The following is a 16,508-nucleotide window of genomic DNA, read 5'->3' as shown; positions in this document are numbered from 1 at the left end:
TCACTTTTGCTACACTCTTCTGTCTCCACCCACAATTACATACTGTATCTTCCTTGTTGCCTTTGTACCTAAAAGGGACCTAATATAGATCTGGAATCACTCCAACCTGCCTGTATGGTCCAACTATGGACATTGGAGAGCAAGTAAACCTGTAGACACGATTCAAAAACCCTGTGACATTTAGGATCATACCCTGATCCCTAAATGCTAAAAGTCGCATGTTCAACCTTTGGTGAGAGAGAGAGAGGGGGTAGAATGTTCTGCAAACACATCTGCAACTGGCTTATTAGGGGGAACACAAAAGTGATTGGAGAATATATTCCAACATGATGGTTTCTCCCTTGACAAGCTTTGGTTGGCAGTATCTGCATAGACAGAGGTTTTTGTTTGGTTTGGGAAACTGACATGTAATATCTATGGGCAGCCTACACAGTGCAAGTCGTGTACACTTCAGTATAGAAGTGTGCATGCGAGGAAACTTTATTTTACACTAGGACCACCCTAATCATAAGGATATAAAAAATAATTGTGAGCACTTAGGCATCCCCTTGTCCACCCTGAAACTCTGTTACCATATCCTCAAGCCTGTCATCGTACAAATCTATTGCTAAATTGATCACCTTGCTGACAAGCCAAAGCTATATTTCAATTATAGCTTATGTGAAAAAAAAAAAAAATAATCAACACTTATTTTAGAAAATTACACTTATTTTAGAAAATAACTGACACTTATTTTAGAAAACAAAAATACAATGATTTAATAAATACCTTTACAATCCACTGTATTATTCTGTGCATAAAAAAAGGTCAAGAAGGCATCGCAGCTACAACTGGACTCCATTTATATCATTTGAACGTTAGATGGGAAATGCTGAGTACAGTCACAAAATACATTTGTAGTAATAACCAGGAAAACATGCCAAAAGCAGAAGTGTTCCAGACTGCAGTATATTATGGTACAGGCAGTTACACACTCTAGACACAGCACCAAGTTTCTTGTAGCTTTTGGCTTCAGAAGATTCCGCCACCAAAACTATGGTAGAGCACATTAACATGACGCTTTAGTGGATCCACAATTAGATAGGCAAATGTCTGCTCGTGAGGCTGGGTAGATGGATAGCACATCCCATTTTCATCCTGTGGTTTACAGATAACACATTCATATCAGTGGGATGATTAAAGAAATATAGAGCAAATGAGGTTACACGAATATTGCAACAACAATAAAATAGAAAATAAAAAATCTACAATTTATAGGTTCGCCATGGACATAACTCATGGTCAATCAAAGCTACATTGACTAGCATTTCTGGTATGCTCAGGTTCAGGGTTTAAAAAAAACAAAAAACAAACATGTCATACTTACTTCCGCTGTGCAGTTGGTTTTGCACAGAGTGGCCCCGATCCTCCTCTTCTAGGGTCCTTCAGCTGCGCCTTCCTTCCTTTTCTCCAGTGCCATGTCGGAGAAGCGGTCTCCTTCATGGACACCCGTGCGGGCGCACTCCCGTGTCCTGCTTCTGTGTCTATTTACACAGAAAACAGGACTCGGCCCCGCCTCTCGGGTCATTGGATTTGATTGACAGCAGCAGGAGCCAATCAAATCTGCTATCAATCCATCCAATCAGGACCCGAAGCACCGGCTTTTGCTGGTGTGCTCGTCCCCGGCGCGAGATAGAGAACGTACAGGTAAGTAAAACAGAGGCTCCGGGGGGCTGCAGCATTACAGGAGGTTTTCCACCTCAATGCATAGAATGCATTGAGATGAAAAACCTCGAGGGTTTACAATCCCTTTAATAGATTGCGATGCTAGAAATCTGGACTTTCACATAATATGTTCTGCAAATGAGAGAAAGTTTTATTTAATATAAACACTCATAAATGGTAAATAAATCCATGCGATCCTGAAGAAGTCATTAGAGCATTGGCATATCAGTGGTGGTGCAAAACCTGGAACGATAAAACCCTTAAGTGAACAAAAATGTGCATGTGAAACACACAGTAAAAAGTGCACTTAAGGGTGTGCTTTAGTCCACCCCCCAAAGGAGTAGGACCTCTACCCTGACCCCTGAGGCTCCTGATGGGACATAGGTTTACACAGTCTGCCTAGCCATAAGGCCTGGTCAGGGGAGCTCTCCTGAAGAGGCAGGGGAGGAAGGAACCTGAAGGCCACACATCCTCCTCTTAGACTTCAGGGTAAGCCTGAGGACTCACACCCTTCATCCAGTGAAAACACACAAAAGTGAAAGGTGACAAACGTGGGAGAAAAAAAAAATAAAAAAAAATAAAGTGGCCATGCAACAGTGCACTGGCTGGGCCCTGAGGCCTGATAGACAAAAATTGCCCCAGACATTAGCCAAAAGGCCCAGTGCAGAAAGAAAGCAAATTTGGTGATTATGACCATGTGCCTTTTCACCCAGTGGGGTCCCACACATGAGTGTTACTAAGAGCACCCCTAGGACAACCTCTCCCAGGGGGCTCAGACACCTTCTGCCTTCCCAGCCTATGGCCAGACAAGGTAGAACGTTCAAACCAGGAGGTAATGGGCTCTTCCAGCTTTCCCAGGGGAATTACTCCTATGCCTCAACTGCCTGTGGTGCCACCTTGGTCAGGATGATAGCACAGCGCCCCCACTGGATCACTGATAAGAACAGATACTACGCTTAATCTTAGCCAGAAGGCAGAGAAGACCTGTTCTCTAATGTTGTAGATGTTTCATCAAAGCACTTTCTTCCGTTTTAATGAGTGCCCCACCATTTATAGCCACAGGGGTAATTGAGTCACCATAATCTGATCATCATGGAATATGCCAAAGCAGATGCTGACTGTCCCAGAAGATGATGACCGGTGTGAAAATTTGTGAAACCACCCTGTATTCTAATTATATAATCCAATTGCATGGTGCCATGAAGTCTTGGCTGGGTGTTAATAATTGGAATTACATAGCTGGAGGTGTGAATTATTGTGCTGAAGACCACCACCCACATTTTTGTTTTTCTTCTTATCTTGTGGATATTTTAAAGAAAGCACTTCTGAGATAGCCATGTTTTTTATCTTTAGACTCTGTGTATGTTTTTTTTTTAAACCTCCAGTTTGTGATTTCAGTGGGTGTTGGGAATATAAAACCAGATACTGGTCTGTGCAGGTAGGTTTCCTGTAGATGTCAAAGTCCAAGTCACGCCCCTACTTGACATGTAATATGCAGCCCAAAATAGGTAATTTGTTATCCTGTGCACGTTCACCACCTGACGTTTTTATCCACTTTGTTCACTAAAGTTTGTACTTTATGTTTTTTATGTTGACCCAGTATTATCCTCAAACCTGAAACTTGGCGGTGGTGTTCTGCTAGATAACAGGGATCAATATCGATTGATGGGTTTCTGACCAGTGGGGTGTCTGTGAAAGCAGCAATGAAATTGGGGGCACTGGTGGTTGGATGAGTATTTGAAATGCCACTTATTTTGAGGAGAGAGACATAAGTGAATACTTGGACACTGTATGCTATATGTGATGATTTGATCACAAAGAAGTGGGAGCAATGTTCATATATACTGTACACATTTGTATGGTGGAAATAACGTGCCAGGGCACACGGCTAGGCTGCATTACAGACAGTTTATAAATAGGCACCTAAGGCCATTTACTTTATACTGTATACACATACATTTTAGTTACCCAACAGGTTGTTAAAAGGACACTGAAATGAAGCCCTCTATATAATGGAATTACTTACATATGCCAAGACCTTGAAAACTGAGGATATGATATTTATTTGTTTTGTTTCAGGATCTTTCTGAACACTAAAAAATAAAAGCGAAGAAGAAATGAAATCAGGTCAGAGCAATCAGCTAGTAAAAAAATAATTATATAAATCAATAAACAACAACAGCCTTCTATGAATTGCATTTGCATGCAGGTTCGTGAGCTAAGAAGGTTGCTGATACTAGAATGACATTGTGGCTGCAACATGAAGACTTTGTAATGCTGATTGTGATCACGCATCAGCATAGTTGCCAACATTGTGAACATTTTTTTAGGGACACTTTTTTGGCTGTAGGCGGAGTCTTGTTATAATAAGGGGGCGTGGCATGCGTTTGTGGGCATGGCACAGGGGAAAAGTAAAAATGCGAAGAATGGCTGTGGTTTGCGTGAAATAGTGGGCGTGTCTTAAATGGGCGTGGCTCAAATGGGGTGTGGTTAGAGTCTGAGATGAATGAGGGATGGAGAAGGAAAGGGGGGGAGAGGGATGGAGGGACAGCAGCCAAAGATCCTACACAACAATAGAAATATGTGTATTCTAGAAAGTTTAACAATCAGCAGATAAAGATACTCCAAACACCTGGTGTTAGCACTTCAATCATCCCGGCACCATGGTTGTTATGGCTTCAGGATGATTGAAGTGCATTATTTCTATTATTACATTGTAATATAAAATTAAATAATTCAACTCACCATAATGCCGAATCAGTGGGATCCCTGAGCGTGTCACCTGCCACGTCGCCTGCCACCAGCAGAGTCCTTCCTTGCATCAGGTGCCCCCAACAGAGCCCCCCCTTACATCAGATGTCTCCAGCTGTGCCCCCCTTACATCAGATGTCCCCAGCGGAGCCCCCCCTCACATCAGGAGTCCCCAGCGGAGCCCCCCTTACATCAGGAGTCCCCAGCGGAGCCCCCCCTCACATCAGGAGTCCCCAGCGGAGCCCCCCCTCACATCAGGAGTCCCCAGCGGACCCCCCTCACATCATCATGAGTCCCCAGAGGTTCCCCCTTACATCAGCAGTCCCCAGCGGAGCCCCCCCTCACACCAGGAGTCCCCAGCGGACCCTCCCTCACATCAGGAGTCCCCAGCGGAGCCCCCTCTTACATCAGGAGTCCCCAGCGGAGCCCCCCATTACATCAGGAGTCCCCAGCGGACCCCCCCCTCACAGCAGTAGTCCCCAGCGGACCCCCCCTTACATCAGGAGTCCCCAGCGGACCCCCCTCACATCAGGAGTCCCCAGCGGACCCCCACTCACATCAGGAGTCCCCACGGACCCCCCCTCACATCAGGAGTCCCCAGCGGACCCCCATCTTACATCAAGAGTCCCCAGCGGACCCCCCTTACATCAGGAGTCCCCAGTGGACCCCCCCTCACATCAGGAGTCCCCAGCGGACCCCCCCTCACATCAGGAGTCCCCAGCGGACCCCCCCTCACATCAGGAGTCCCCAGCGGAGCCTGGTCTAACAGAACCCAGCTCCATCTCTGCCTGTAACTCATCCAAAAGACACCCATGCAGTATCTGTGCAGCTGACACACGGGGCGGAGGGGCAACGGTGATGGCAGATGATAACATCCTCCTTGTGTTCAGTGGAGAGCGGGGAGGGGCCGCCAATCCCTGCAGCCAATAGGCACACTGAAGAGAGATGCCGATTGGCTGCCCCTCTCCTCTGCACTGAACACAAGGGGGAATAACACTGAAGTAAATGCAACCATGTACAGTGCAGTATTTAGAAGGGCTGTTAACTGTCTATCCCTTTCATATATTAAGCAGAAAAAGCATTTCCAGTTGAGCGATTGCAGGTTAGTTTAAAGCAGGGTGGATATAAATCAATGATTTAAAAAAAAAAAATATCGGATTTTTTTTTAATTAAATCTGATTTTTTTAATTTAAATCAATTTTTTTGATTTTTATCAAATTTATTTTAATAAAATGCTTTTGGGGTAAAAATCTATCTAAAGATAGTTTTCTATTTAAGATACATTAATAATTTAGTTTATGCAGCATGAAATTGAGTTATGTAGCATGAGGCTGTTTATTCTGCAATATTTACATTTTTGGTAAACTCATTCAAAGAATCCAAGCTCTGCAAGCTGAGATAAAATGCACTGCACACTTCATTATGAAATGTAAATTAGATGTGTACACTGTCTGTCCTAAGTGTTCTGGATCTCAAGGTTTTGTTGGTACACTGTATGCTATTGCATATTGCAAAAAAATACCCCCAAGTCTGTTCCCTGATTGCAAATCGCAAGCTTTCCTGAATGGAAACACATAGCAAACATCTAGTGGGGGGTTCTCAAACTTCACTGCAAAAGTGGAATTACAATTTAAGAATGGAGTGTTCCAGCATGTTGTACCACTGCAGAGGGGCCACTGTTCTCACACAGAGCACAGCAGATCTACTCTACAGTTTGCTGTCTTGGATCTTGGACTGGTGCAAGGAACAATTCACACACCATACACACACTTTGCTCATATATAACATTTTTTGCACACAATTTATTTGTTTGCTTTTTGTTTAGGGTTCAATTGGGCATTAAACATTTATATTAAAACATAATTTTTTGAATGGGCCCTGCGATAAAAAGTAGAGCCATTCAAAAGATAGGCTTCAGATTTCCTGTGGTCAAGTAAATACAAGATTCCCACTTTGGCACCATTAAGATGCAAATATGACAGCCCCATAGTGCACCTTAGCTGTAAAACAATAAAATTATTCCTTTTGGTATCCTATTATAAAAAATAAGGGTAATGAGGGTAATCAACCCCCCTCCAGGATGCTGCGTGATAAAAAAAATGGCATCCCCCAACTTAAAAGTTTCCATTCTGGTATGAGCTACTGGAGAGACTAGTTACGTTGTAAGAGTTACCTCAGTAGTTACCCTGGAGGCTATTGAAGAAGAATGTGTGTGTGTATCATAACGCCCAAGGTAGATGTGTGATCTGCTATAAATCATACTGAGTGGTGTGATGTCAGACTAGGCTTCTACAGATTGTGTGATCATTTTTTTTTTTTTTTTGTAGTTCTGGGAAACACTGCAGGAAGAATTCACAATCTGTAAAAGTGTGAGAAGTTTAAGCTACTCCACCAGAACACAAATATCTTCCAGTGTGTGATGAACAGAATGCAAGTGTCTCATTATCTCTCAAGTCTCCCTATCAGGTCCAGACCTTCACTTCTCTCTCAGACTGTTCCTCTCATCGATGATGACATGTTCTCTATAAATAGGGTTCTATTTCCTAAATGTGTTTAGAGCTGAACTCTATTTTCTTGCTCAACTTAGAGTGGACCTGAACTCAAAAAGTTCTTTCTAAAATACTGGAGAACATTTATAAATGTTCCCTGAACTGTGTACATTTTGTTTTGAATACCTTCTGAAAAATATAAGTGCACTCGCTGGTAAGAGATGGTGTATATACACTTCTTTGTCTACAGACTCATAGCTGAATATTTGCAATGTGGGATCAAAGGAAAGATGTCTCTAATGCCCCATACACACGAGCGGAATTTCCGTCGGAAAAATCTTGGATGGTTTTTCCGACGGAATTCCGCTCAAGCTTGCGTTGCATACACACGGTCACACAAAAGTTCTCTGAACTTTCGACCGTCAAGAACGCAGTGACGTACAACACTACGACGAGCCGAGAAAATGAAGTTCAATGCTTCCGAGCATGCGTTGACTTGTTTCCGAGCATGCGTGTTTTTTTTGCACGTCGGAATTGCATACAGACGAACGGAATTTCCGTCAAGGACTTTTTCCGTTGGAAAAATAGAGAACCAGCTCTCAATCTTTTGCTGGCGGAAATTTGGACAGAAAAAGTTGGATGGAGCATACACATGGTCAGAATATCCGACCAAAAGCTCCCTTCACACTTTTTTTGACGGAAATTCTGACTGTGTGTATGTAGCATTAGTCTCAAGGAAGTTGAAATGGGATTTTGTGATGTCCCTACTGTGCTGCTCACTGTGCTCCTTGCTGGAGGCTCTGGAACAAGGAAGCATCCCAAATAATGGAGTCACGGTTCGGCAGACAATTTTTCAATCAAAGTTTGTCAAGCAAGATGGGGACGATAGGGCCACTCATGGCTCGAATTTTGCCAGATTCATTAAGAATCGGAGAAAAATCTAGCCGTGTAAAGCCAGTTAAGGAAGATCCCCAAAGGAGTAAAAACTTTGGATATGTTCTTACTTTTATCTCATTCCAAAATAAAAAAACAAAAAAAGTGTACATCCCAACAGAAGAGATTTTACCGTCACTTTCTCTGTGAAATTGTTAAATCTTGTCACCGATACAGGAAGTAAGAGGGAAATCTCTCCTGTGAAACACATCATAAATGTTTACCCACTTGCCACTCATATTTTAGCTAGAGTTGGGCTTTACCTGTTTTGTTGCCTGACCAATTTTTCATATTTTACTTGTTAAAATGCTCACTTTTGGTTGGAAGAATACTTATAACTCCCAAATTATATATTTTGAGGAAGCACAGAACCTGTAGAATAAAAAGATTGTAGTTGCACATTTCCATGTCTCATGATATTTGCACTATTTATCAAACCTATATTTTCAGTGAAAATGACAAACTTCATTTTAGCACATGAAAACACAAAATATTTTACCTAATTTTTGATTTTGATGATGAGATTGTGTTGGTTAAATAGATACAAAATATGTCAAGCCTCAAAAATGCATGCACCTGTGAAATGGTGAGGAGCTACAGTACTAAAAATGCTTGCAGGCAACGATTTAGACACCTCTACAGCTTATCAAATTAAAATCAACCATTTGTAAATGATGGCCTAAGAATTATTCCTGTCACAATCAGAACTTTCATACAGTATATGTGTTCTAATAGTGTGTTTTTTATGCATGTGTGTGGACAGAGGGCAGGGTCCTTTCAATTTTTGTATATTATTAGATCTAGCAGCACTAGGGTTGTCGGTTTAAATCCCAACCCCATCAGCATCTGCCTGGAGTTTGCATGTTCTTCCGGTGCTTGTGTGGGTTTCCTCCGGTTTCCTTCCAAACTCCAAAGACATGCTGGTAGATTAACTAGCTCCTTTCTAAATAGGCCCTAGTATGTGCGTTAGGGGCCTTAGACTGTGTATATACACTTCTTTGTCTACAGACTCATAGCTGAATATTTGCAATGTGGGATCAAAGGAAAGATGTCTCTAATGCCCCATACACACGAGCGGAATTTCCGTCGGAAAAATCTTGGATGGTTTTTCCGACGGAATTCCGCTCAAGCTTGCGTTGCATACACACGGTCACACAAAAGTTCTCTGAACTTTTGACCGTCAAGAACGCAGTGACGTACAACACTACGACGAGCCGAGAAAATGAAGTTCAATGCTTCCGAGCATGCGTGTTTTTTTTGCACGTCGGAATTGCATACAGACGAACGGAATTTCCATCAAGGACTTTTTCCGTTGGAAAAATAGAGAACCAGCTGTCAATCTTTTGCTGGCGGAAATTCGGACAGAAAAGTTGGATGGAGCATACACATGGTCAGAATATCCGACCAAAAGCTCCCTTCACACTTTTTTTGACGGAAATTCTGACTGTGTGTATGTAGCATTAGTCTCAAGGAAGTTGAAATGGGATTTTGTGATGTCCCTACTGTGCTGCTCACTGTGCTCCTTGCTGGAGGCTCTGGAACAAGGAAGCATCCCAAATAATGGAGTCACGGTTCGGCAGACAATTTTTCAATCAAAGCTTGTCAAGCAAGATGGGGACGATAGGGCCACTCATGGCTCGAATTTTGCCAGATTCATTAAGAATCGGAGAAAAATCTAGCCGTGTAAAGCCAGTTAAGGAAGATCCCCAAAGGAGTAAAAACTTTGGATATGTTCTTACTTTTATCTCATTCCAAAACAAAAAAACAAAAAAAGTGTACATCCCAACAGAAGAGATTTTACCGTCACTTTCTCTGTGAAATTGTTAAATCTTGTCACCGATACAGGAAGTAAGAGGGAAATCTCTCCTGTGAAACACATCATAAATGTTTACCCACTTGCCACTCATATTTTAGCTAGAGTTGGGCTTTACCTGTTTTGTTGCCTGACCAATTTTTCATATTTTACTTGTTAAAATGCTCACTTTTGGTCGGAAGAATACTTATAACTCCCAAATTATATATTTTGAGAAAGCACAGAACCTGTAGAATAAAAAGATTGTAGTTGCACATTTTCATGTCTCATGATATTTGCACTATTTATCAAACCTATATTTTCAGTGAAAATGACAAACTTCATTTTAGTACATGAAAACACAAAATATTTTACCTAATTTTTGATTTTGATGATGAGATTGTGTTGGTTAAATAGATACAAAATATGTCAAGCCTCAAAAATGCATGCACCTGTGAAATGGTGAGGAGCTACGGTACTAAAAATGCTTGCAGGCAACGATTTAGACACCTCTACAGCTTATCAAATTAAAATCAACCATTTGTAAATGATGGCCTAAGAATTATTCCTGTCACAATCAGAACTTTCATACAGTATATGTGTTCTAATAGTGTGTTTTTTATGCATGTGTGTGGACAGAGGGCAGGGTCCTTTCAATTTTTGTATATTATTAGATCTAGCAGCACTAGGGTTGTCGGTTTAAATCCCAACCCCATCAGCATCTGCCTGGAGTTTGCATGTTCTTCCGGTGCTTGTGTGGGTTTCCTCCGGTTTCCTTCCAAACTCCAAAGACATGCTGGTAGATTAACTAGCTCCTTTCTAAATAGGCCCTAGTATGTGCGTTAGGGGCCTTAGACTGTAAGCTCATTGAGGGTAGGGACTGATGTAAATGTACAGTATATACAGTATCTCACAAAAGTGAGTACACCCCTCACATTTTTGTAAATATTTTATTATATCCTTTCATGTGACAACACTGAAGAAATGACACTTTGCTACAATGTAAAGTAGTGAGTGTACAAAAAAAAAAAGTGGGTAGCAGATTACCCAAGATGAGGAGTATATAGCTCGCTGACGCACATGTAAGGTGTGGTCTATGCCTAAATGGGAAGCTGAACAAAAGAAAAAACGCAGTTGTAGCACAAACTGCAAAAGTAAGCAAAAAGATGACCAAGCAGTGTAGTCTGTTCAAAATTTATTGAGAATTGATTAAAAATGGTAAGGAATTAATCCGAATACAGTGGGGCAAAAATGTATTCAGTCAGCCACCAATTGTGCAAGTTATCCCACTTAAAAAGATGAGAGAGGCCTGTAATTGTCATCATAGGTATACCTCAATTATGAGAGACAAAATGTGGAAACAAATCCAGACAATCACATTGTCTGATTTTTGAAAGAATTTATTTGCAAATTATGGTGGAAAATAAGTACAGTATTTTGTCAATATCAAATGTTCATCTCAATACTTTGTTATATATCCTTTGTTGGCAATAGGGATGAGCTGAACACCCCCCGTTCGGTTCGCACCAGAACATGCGAACAGGCAAAAAATTTGTTTGAACACGCAAACACCGTTAAAGTCTATGGGACACGAACATGAATAATCAAAAGTGCTAATTTTAAAGGCTTATATGCAAGTTATTGTCATAAAAAGTGTTTGGGGACCTGGGTCCTGCCCCAGGGGACATGGATCAATGCAAAAAAAAGTTTTAAAAACGTCCGTTTTTTCGGGAGCAGTGATTTTAATAATGCTTAAAGTGAAACAATAAAAGTGTAATATCCCTTTAAATTTCGTACCTGGGGGGTGTCTATAGTATGCCTGTAAAGGGGCGCATGTTTCCCGTGTTTAGAACAGTCTGACAGCAAAATGACATTTCAAAGGGAAAAAAAGTCATTTAAAACTACTCGCGGCTATTAATGCATTGCCGGTCCGACAATACACATAGAAGTTCATTGATAAAAGTGGCATGGGAATTCCCCACAAGGGAACCCCGAACCAAAATTAAAAAAAAAAAAAAATGAAGTGGGGGGTCCCCCTAAATATCCATACCACACCCTTATCCGAGCACGCAACCTGGCAGGCAGCAGGAAAAGAGGGGGGGACGAGAGAGCGCCCCCCGCCCTCCTGAACCGTACCAGGCCACATGCCCTCAACATTGGGAGGGCGCTTTGGGGTAGCCCCCCAAAACACCTTGTCCCCATGTTGATGAGGACAAGGGCCTCATCCCCACAACCCTGGCCGGTGGTTGTGGGGGTCTGCGGGCGGGGGGCTTATCGGAATCTGGAAGCCCCCTTTAACAAGGGGACCCCCAGATCCTGGCCCTCCCCCCTTTGTGAAATGGTAAGGGGGGAGGGCCGGGATCTGGGGGTCCCCTTGTTAAAGGGGGCTTCCAGATTCCGATAAGCCCCCCGCCCTCCATCTTCTTCTTCTTCTGGTTCTTCCTCCGGTGTTCTTGTACGGCATCTCCTCTGCGGCGTCGGCGTCTTCTTCCCTTCTTCTCCTCGGGCCGCTCTGCATCCATGATGGCATGGAGGGAGGCTCCCACTCTTCTCTTCATCTTCTTCTCTTCATTTTCTTTTCGGGCCGCTCCGAATCCATGATGGCATGGAGGGAGGCTCCCGCTGTGTGACGCTTCTCCTCTTCTGACGGTTCTTAAATAAAGGGGGGGGGCCACCCGGTGACCCCGCCCCCCTCTGACGCATGGTGACTTGACGGGACTTCCCTGTGGCATCACGGGGAATGCCATAGGGAAGTCCCGTCAAGTCCCCGAGCGTCAGAGGGCCAGTGGCCCCGCCCCCCGTTATTTAAGAACCATCAGAAGAGGAGAAGCGTCACACAGCGGGTGCCTCCCTCCATGCCATCATGGATGCGGCACGGCCTGAAAAGAAGATGTAGAGAAGAAGATGAAGAGAAGAAGATGAAGAGAAGAAGATGAAGAAAAGAGCGGGAGCCTCCCTCCATGCCCTCAGGGATGCGGAGCGGCCCGAGGAGAAGAAGGGAAGAAGACGCTGACGCCGCGGAGGAGATGCCGGACGAGAACACCGGAGGAAGAACCAGAAGAAGAAGAAGATGGAGGAAGAAACCGAAGGAAGATAGAAGAAAGAAGAAGCATTTAAATAAAGGAATTGTCAAAAACTGTCTCTTGTCATTTTTAACATTTTTGACAGTTTTTTAGTGAAATGGTAGGCCCTTACCATTTCACAAAGGGGGGAGGGCCGGGATCTGGGGGTCCCCTTGTTAAAGGGGGCTTCCAGATTCCGATAAGCCCCCTGCCCGCAGACCCCCACAACCACCGGCCAGGGTTGTGGGGATGAGGCCCTTGTCCTCATCAACATGGGGACAAGGTGTTTTGGGGGGCTACCCCAAAGCGCCCTCCCAATGTTGAGGGCATGTGGCCTGGTACGGTTCAGGAGGGCGGGGGGCGCTCTCTCATCCCCCCCTCTTTTCCTGCGGCCTGCCAGGTTGCGTGCTCGGATAAGGGTCTGGTATGGATTCTTAGGGGGACCCCACGCCGTTTTTTTTTATTTTGGCGTGGGGATCCCCTTAAAATCCATACCAGACCTGAAGGGCCTGGTATGGAATTTAGGGGGACCCCCCCAAGTCATTTTTTTTTCAAAATTTTGGTTCGGGGATTCCCATGCCGTTTTTATCAATGAACTTTTATGTGTATTGTCGGACCGGCAATTCATTAATAGCCGCGAGTAGTTTAAATGAATTTCTTTCCTTTGAAATGTCATTTTGCTGTCAGACTGTTCTAAACATGGGAAACATGCTCCCCTTTACAGGCATACTATAGACACCCCCCCCAGGTACGAAATTTAAAGGATATTACACTTTTATTGTTTCACTTTAAGCATTATTAAAATCACTGCTCCCGAAAAAAAGGCCGTTTTTAAAACTTTTTTTTGCATTGATCCATGTCCCCTGGGGCAGGACCCAGGTCCCCAAACACTTTTTATGACAATACAATGAATATATGCCTTTAAAATTAGCACTTTTGATTTCTCCCATAGACTTTTAAAGTGTGTTCCGCGGCATTCGAATTTGCCGCAAAGACCCCAAATTGTTCGCTGTTCGGCGAACTTGCGAACAGCCGATGTTCGAGTTGAACATGAGTTCGACTTGAACTTGAAGCTCATCCCTAGTTGGCAATGACAGAGGTCAAACGTTTTCTGTAAGTCTTCACAATGTTGTCACACACTGTTGCTGGTATGTTGGCCCATTCCTCCATGCAGATCTCCTCTAGAACAGTGATGTTTTGGGGCTGTCGCTGGGCAACACGGACTTTAAACTCCCTCCAAAGGTTTTATATGGGGTTGAGATCTGGAGACTGGCTAGGCCACTCCAGGACCTTGAAATACTTCTTACGAAGCCACTCCTTCCTTGCCCGGGTGGTGTGTTTGGGATCATTGTCATGCTGAAAGACCCAGCCACGTTTCATCTTCAATGCCCTTGCTGATGGGAGGAGGCTTGCACTCAAAATCTCACGATACATGGTCCCATTCATTCTTTCATGTACATGGATCAGTCGTCCTGTTCCCTTTGCAGAGAAACAGCCCCAAAGCATGATGTTGCCACCCCCATGCTTCACAGTAGGTATGGTGTTCTTTGGTTGCAACTCAGCATTCTCTCTCCTCCAAACACGAGTTGTGTTTCTACCAAACAGTTCTACTTTGGTTTCATCTAACCATATGACATTCTCCCAATCCTCTTCTGGATCATCCAAATGCTCTCTAGCAAACCTCAGACGGGCCCGGACATGTACTGGCTTAAGCAGGGGGACACGTCTGGCACTGCAGGATCTGAGTCCCTGGCGGCGTAGTGTGTTACTGATGGTAGCTTTTGTTACGTTGGTCCCAGCTCTCTGTAGGTCATTCATTAGGTCCCCCCCGTGTGGTTCTGGGATTTTTGCTCACCGTTCTTGTGATCATTTTGACCCCACGGGGTGAGATCTTTCATGGAGCCCCAGATCGAGGGAGATTATCAGTGGTCTTGTATGTCTTCCATTTTCTAATTATTGCTCCCACATTTGATTTCTTCACACCAAGCTGCTTACCTATTGCAGATTCAGTCTTCCCAGCCTGATGCAGGTCTACAATTTTGTTTCTGGTGTCCTTCGACAGCTCTTTGGTCTTCAGCATAGTGGAGTTTGGAGTGTGACTGTTTGAGGTTGTGGACAGGTGTCTTTTATACTGATAACAAGTTCAAACAGGTGCCATTAATACAGGTAATGAGTGGAGGACAGAGGAGCCCCTTAAAGAAGAAGATACAGGTCTGTGAGAGCCAGAAATCTTGCTTGTTTGTAGGTGACCAAATACTTATTTTCCACCATAATTTGCAAATAAATTCTTTTAAAAATCAGACATGTGATTGTCTGGATTTGTTTCCACACTTTGTCTCTCATAGTTGAGGTATACCTATGATGACAATTACAGGCCTCTCTCATTTTTTTAAGTGGAAGAACTTGCACAATTGGTGGCTGACTAAATACTTTTTTGCCCCACTGTATATGAACCAATACCTTCCAAAAGATTACATAACATAAATCACACATGCAAAATGGTGGTGACCCCTTAATGTGGTAAAAGTACACACTATACAAATCAATGATACATGATATACAGTATCTCACAAAAGTGAGTACACCCCTCAACATGTACTGTGACATACTGAAGCCGAGTATGATCCCCTCCCTTCAGAAACTGGGCCGCAGGGCAGTATTCCAATATGATGACGACCCCAAACACACCTCCAAGACAACCACTGCCTTGCTAAAGAAGCAGAGGGTAAGGGTGATGGACTGGCCAAGCATGTCTCCAGACCTAAACCCTATTGAGTATCTGTGGGGCATCCTCAAATGGAAGGTGGTGGAACGCAAGGTCTCTAACATCCACCAGCTCCGTGATGTCATCATGGAGGAGTGGAAGAGGACTCCAGTGGCAACCTGTGAAGCTCTGGTGAACTCCATGCCCAAGTGGGTTAGGGCAGTGCTGGAAAATAATGGTGGCCACACAAAATATTGATACTTTGGGCCCAATTTGGACATTTTCACTTAGGGGTGTACTCACTTTTGTTGCCAGCGGTTTAGACATTAATGTCTGTGTGCCAAGTTATTTTGAGGGGACAGCAAATTTACACTGTTATACAAGCTGTACACTCACTACTTTACATTGTAGCAAAGTGTCATTTCTTCGGTGTTGTCACATGAAAAGATAGAATAAAATATTTACAAAAATGTGAGGGATGTACTCACTTTTGTGAGATACTATATATAAAGTGCCGTGTAAATTGACACGGCTATATACAGTAGGTACCTTAAATAATAATAATTTTATTGTTTTTTAAACACTTTTTACTATTGTTAATATGATAACATTGAGCAGGCAACAAGTCCTCTTTATGATGACATCTGGAGTCTATTAGACCCCAACGACTCCCCTGCACTTTGCTTTAACAGAATGAATACAGAAAGTACCGTACTTGATCTGTTGTATTCATGGACATAGCCTGCAGTCATCTAACAACTGTGAACCCAGAAGTGCTCAGAGCAGAGCACTTCCAGGTTTACTGCACAGAGCAGAGATTGTGCATCAGACCTCTCCTCAATGTTCTCTGATGGCCATCCTTGACATGTTTTTTTCTGGAAGAAGCTGAGAACTATGAAGGAGCGGTTTGGTAGGGAAAGGGGGTAGCGCACCACTTCTACTGCATATAGAAGTGATCAGGCAGTCTTACAACTGCACACTTTTACATGGAAGTCCGGAGCCCGCAGATAATCTTATAAAAATGTAAGCTTGTTTTTGATGACAGGATGTTTGGAATTCGCCATTGATAGCAA

General features: G+C 43.4%; 1 protein-coding gene across 1 annotated transcript in view; it reads right to left on the bottom strand.

Moving 5' to 3' along the window:
• Positions 1 to 729: 729 nt before the first annotated feature.
• CFAP300 (cilia and flagella associated protein 300) overlaps positions 730 to 16,508 on the bottom strand; it is a 105,872-nt gene continuing 90,093 nt past the window's right edge. Inside the window, exons 6-7 of the mRNA XM_073617858.1 lie at positions 3,731 to 3,797; positions 730 to 1,137 (exon numbers count right to left, since the gene is read on the bottom strand). Coding sequence (XP_073473959.1) covers positions 1,012 to 1,137; positions 3,731 to 3,797 — 193 coding nt within the window. The 3' untranslated portion in view covers positions 730 to 1,011. The remainder of the gene's footprint in view (positions 1,138 to 3,730; positions 3,798 to 16,508) is intronic.

This window comes from Aquarana catesbeiana, linkage group LG02 (assembly GCF_042186555.1).
Source record: "Aquarana catesbeiana isolate 2022-GZ linkage group LG02, ASM4218655v1, whole genome shotgun sequence".
In the NCBI taxonomy this organism is placed as follows: Eukaryota; Metazoa; Chordata; class Amphibia; order Anura; family Ranidae; genus Aquarana; species Aquarana catesbeiana.
This window is presented reverse-complemented; position numbering and strand designations above follow the sequence as displayed.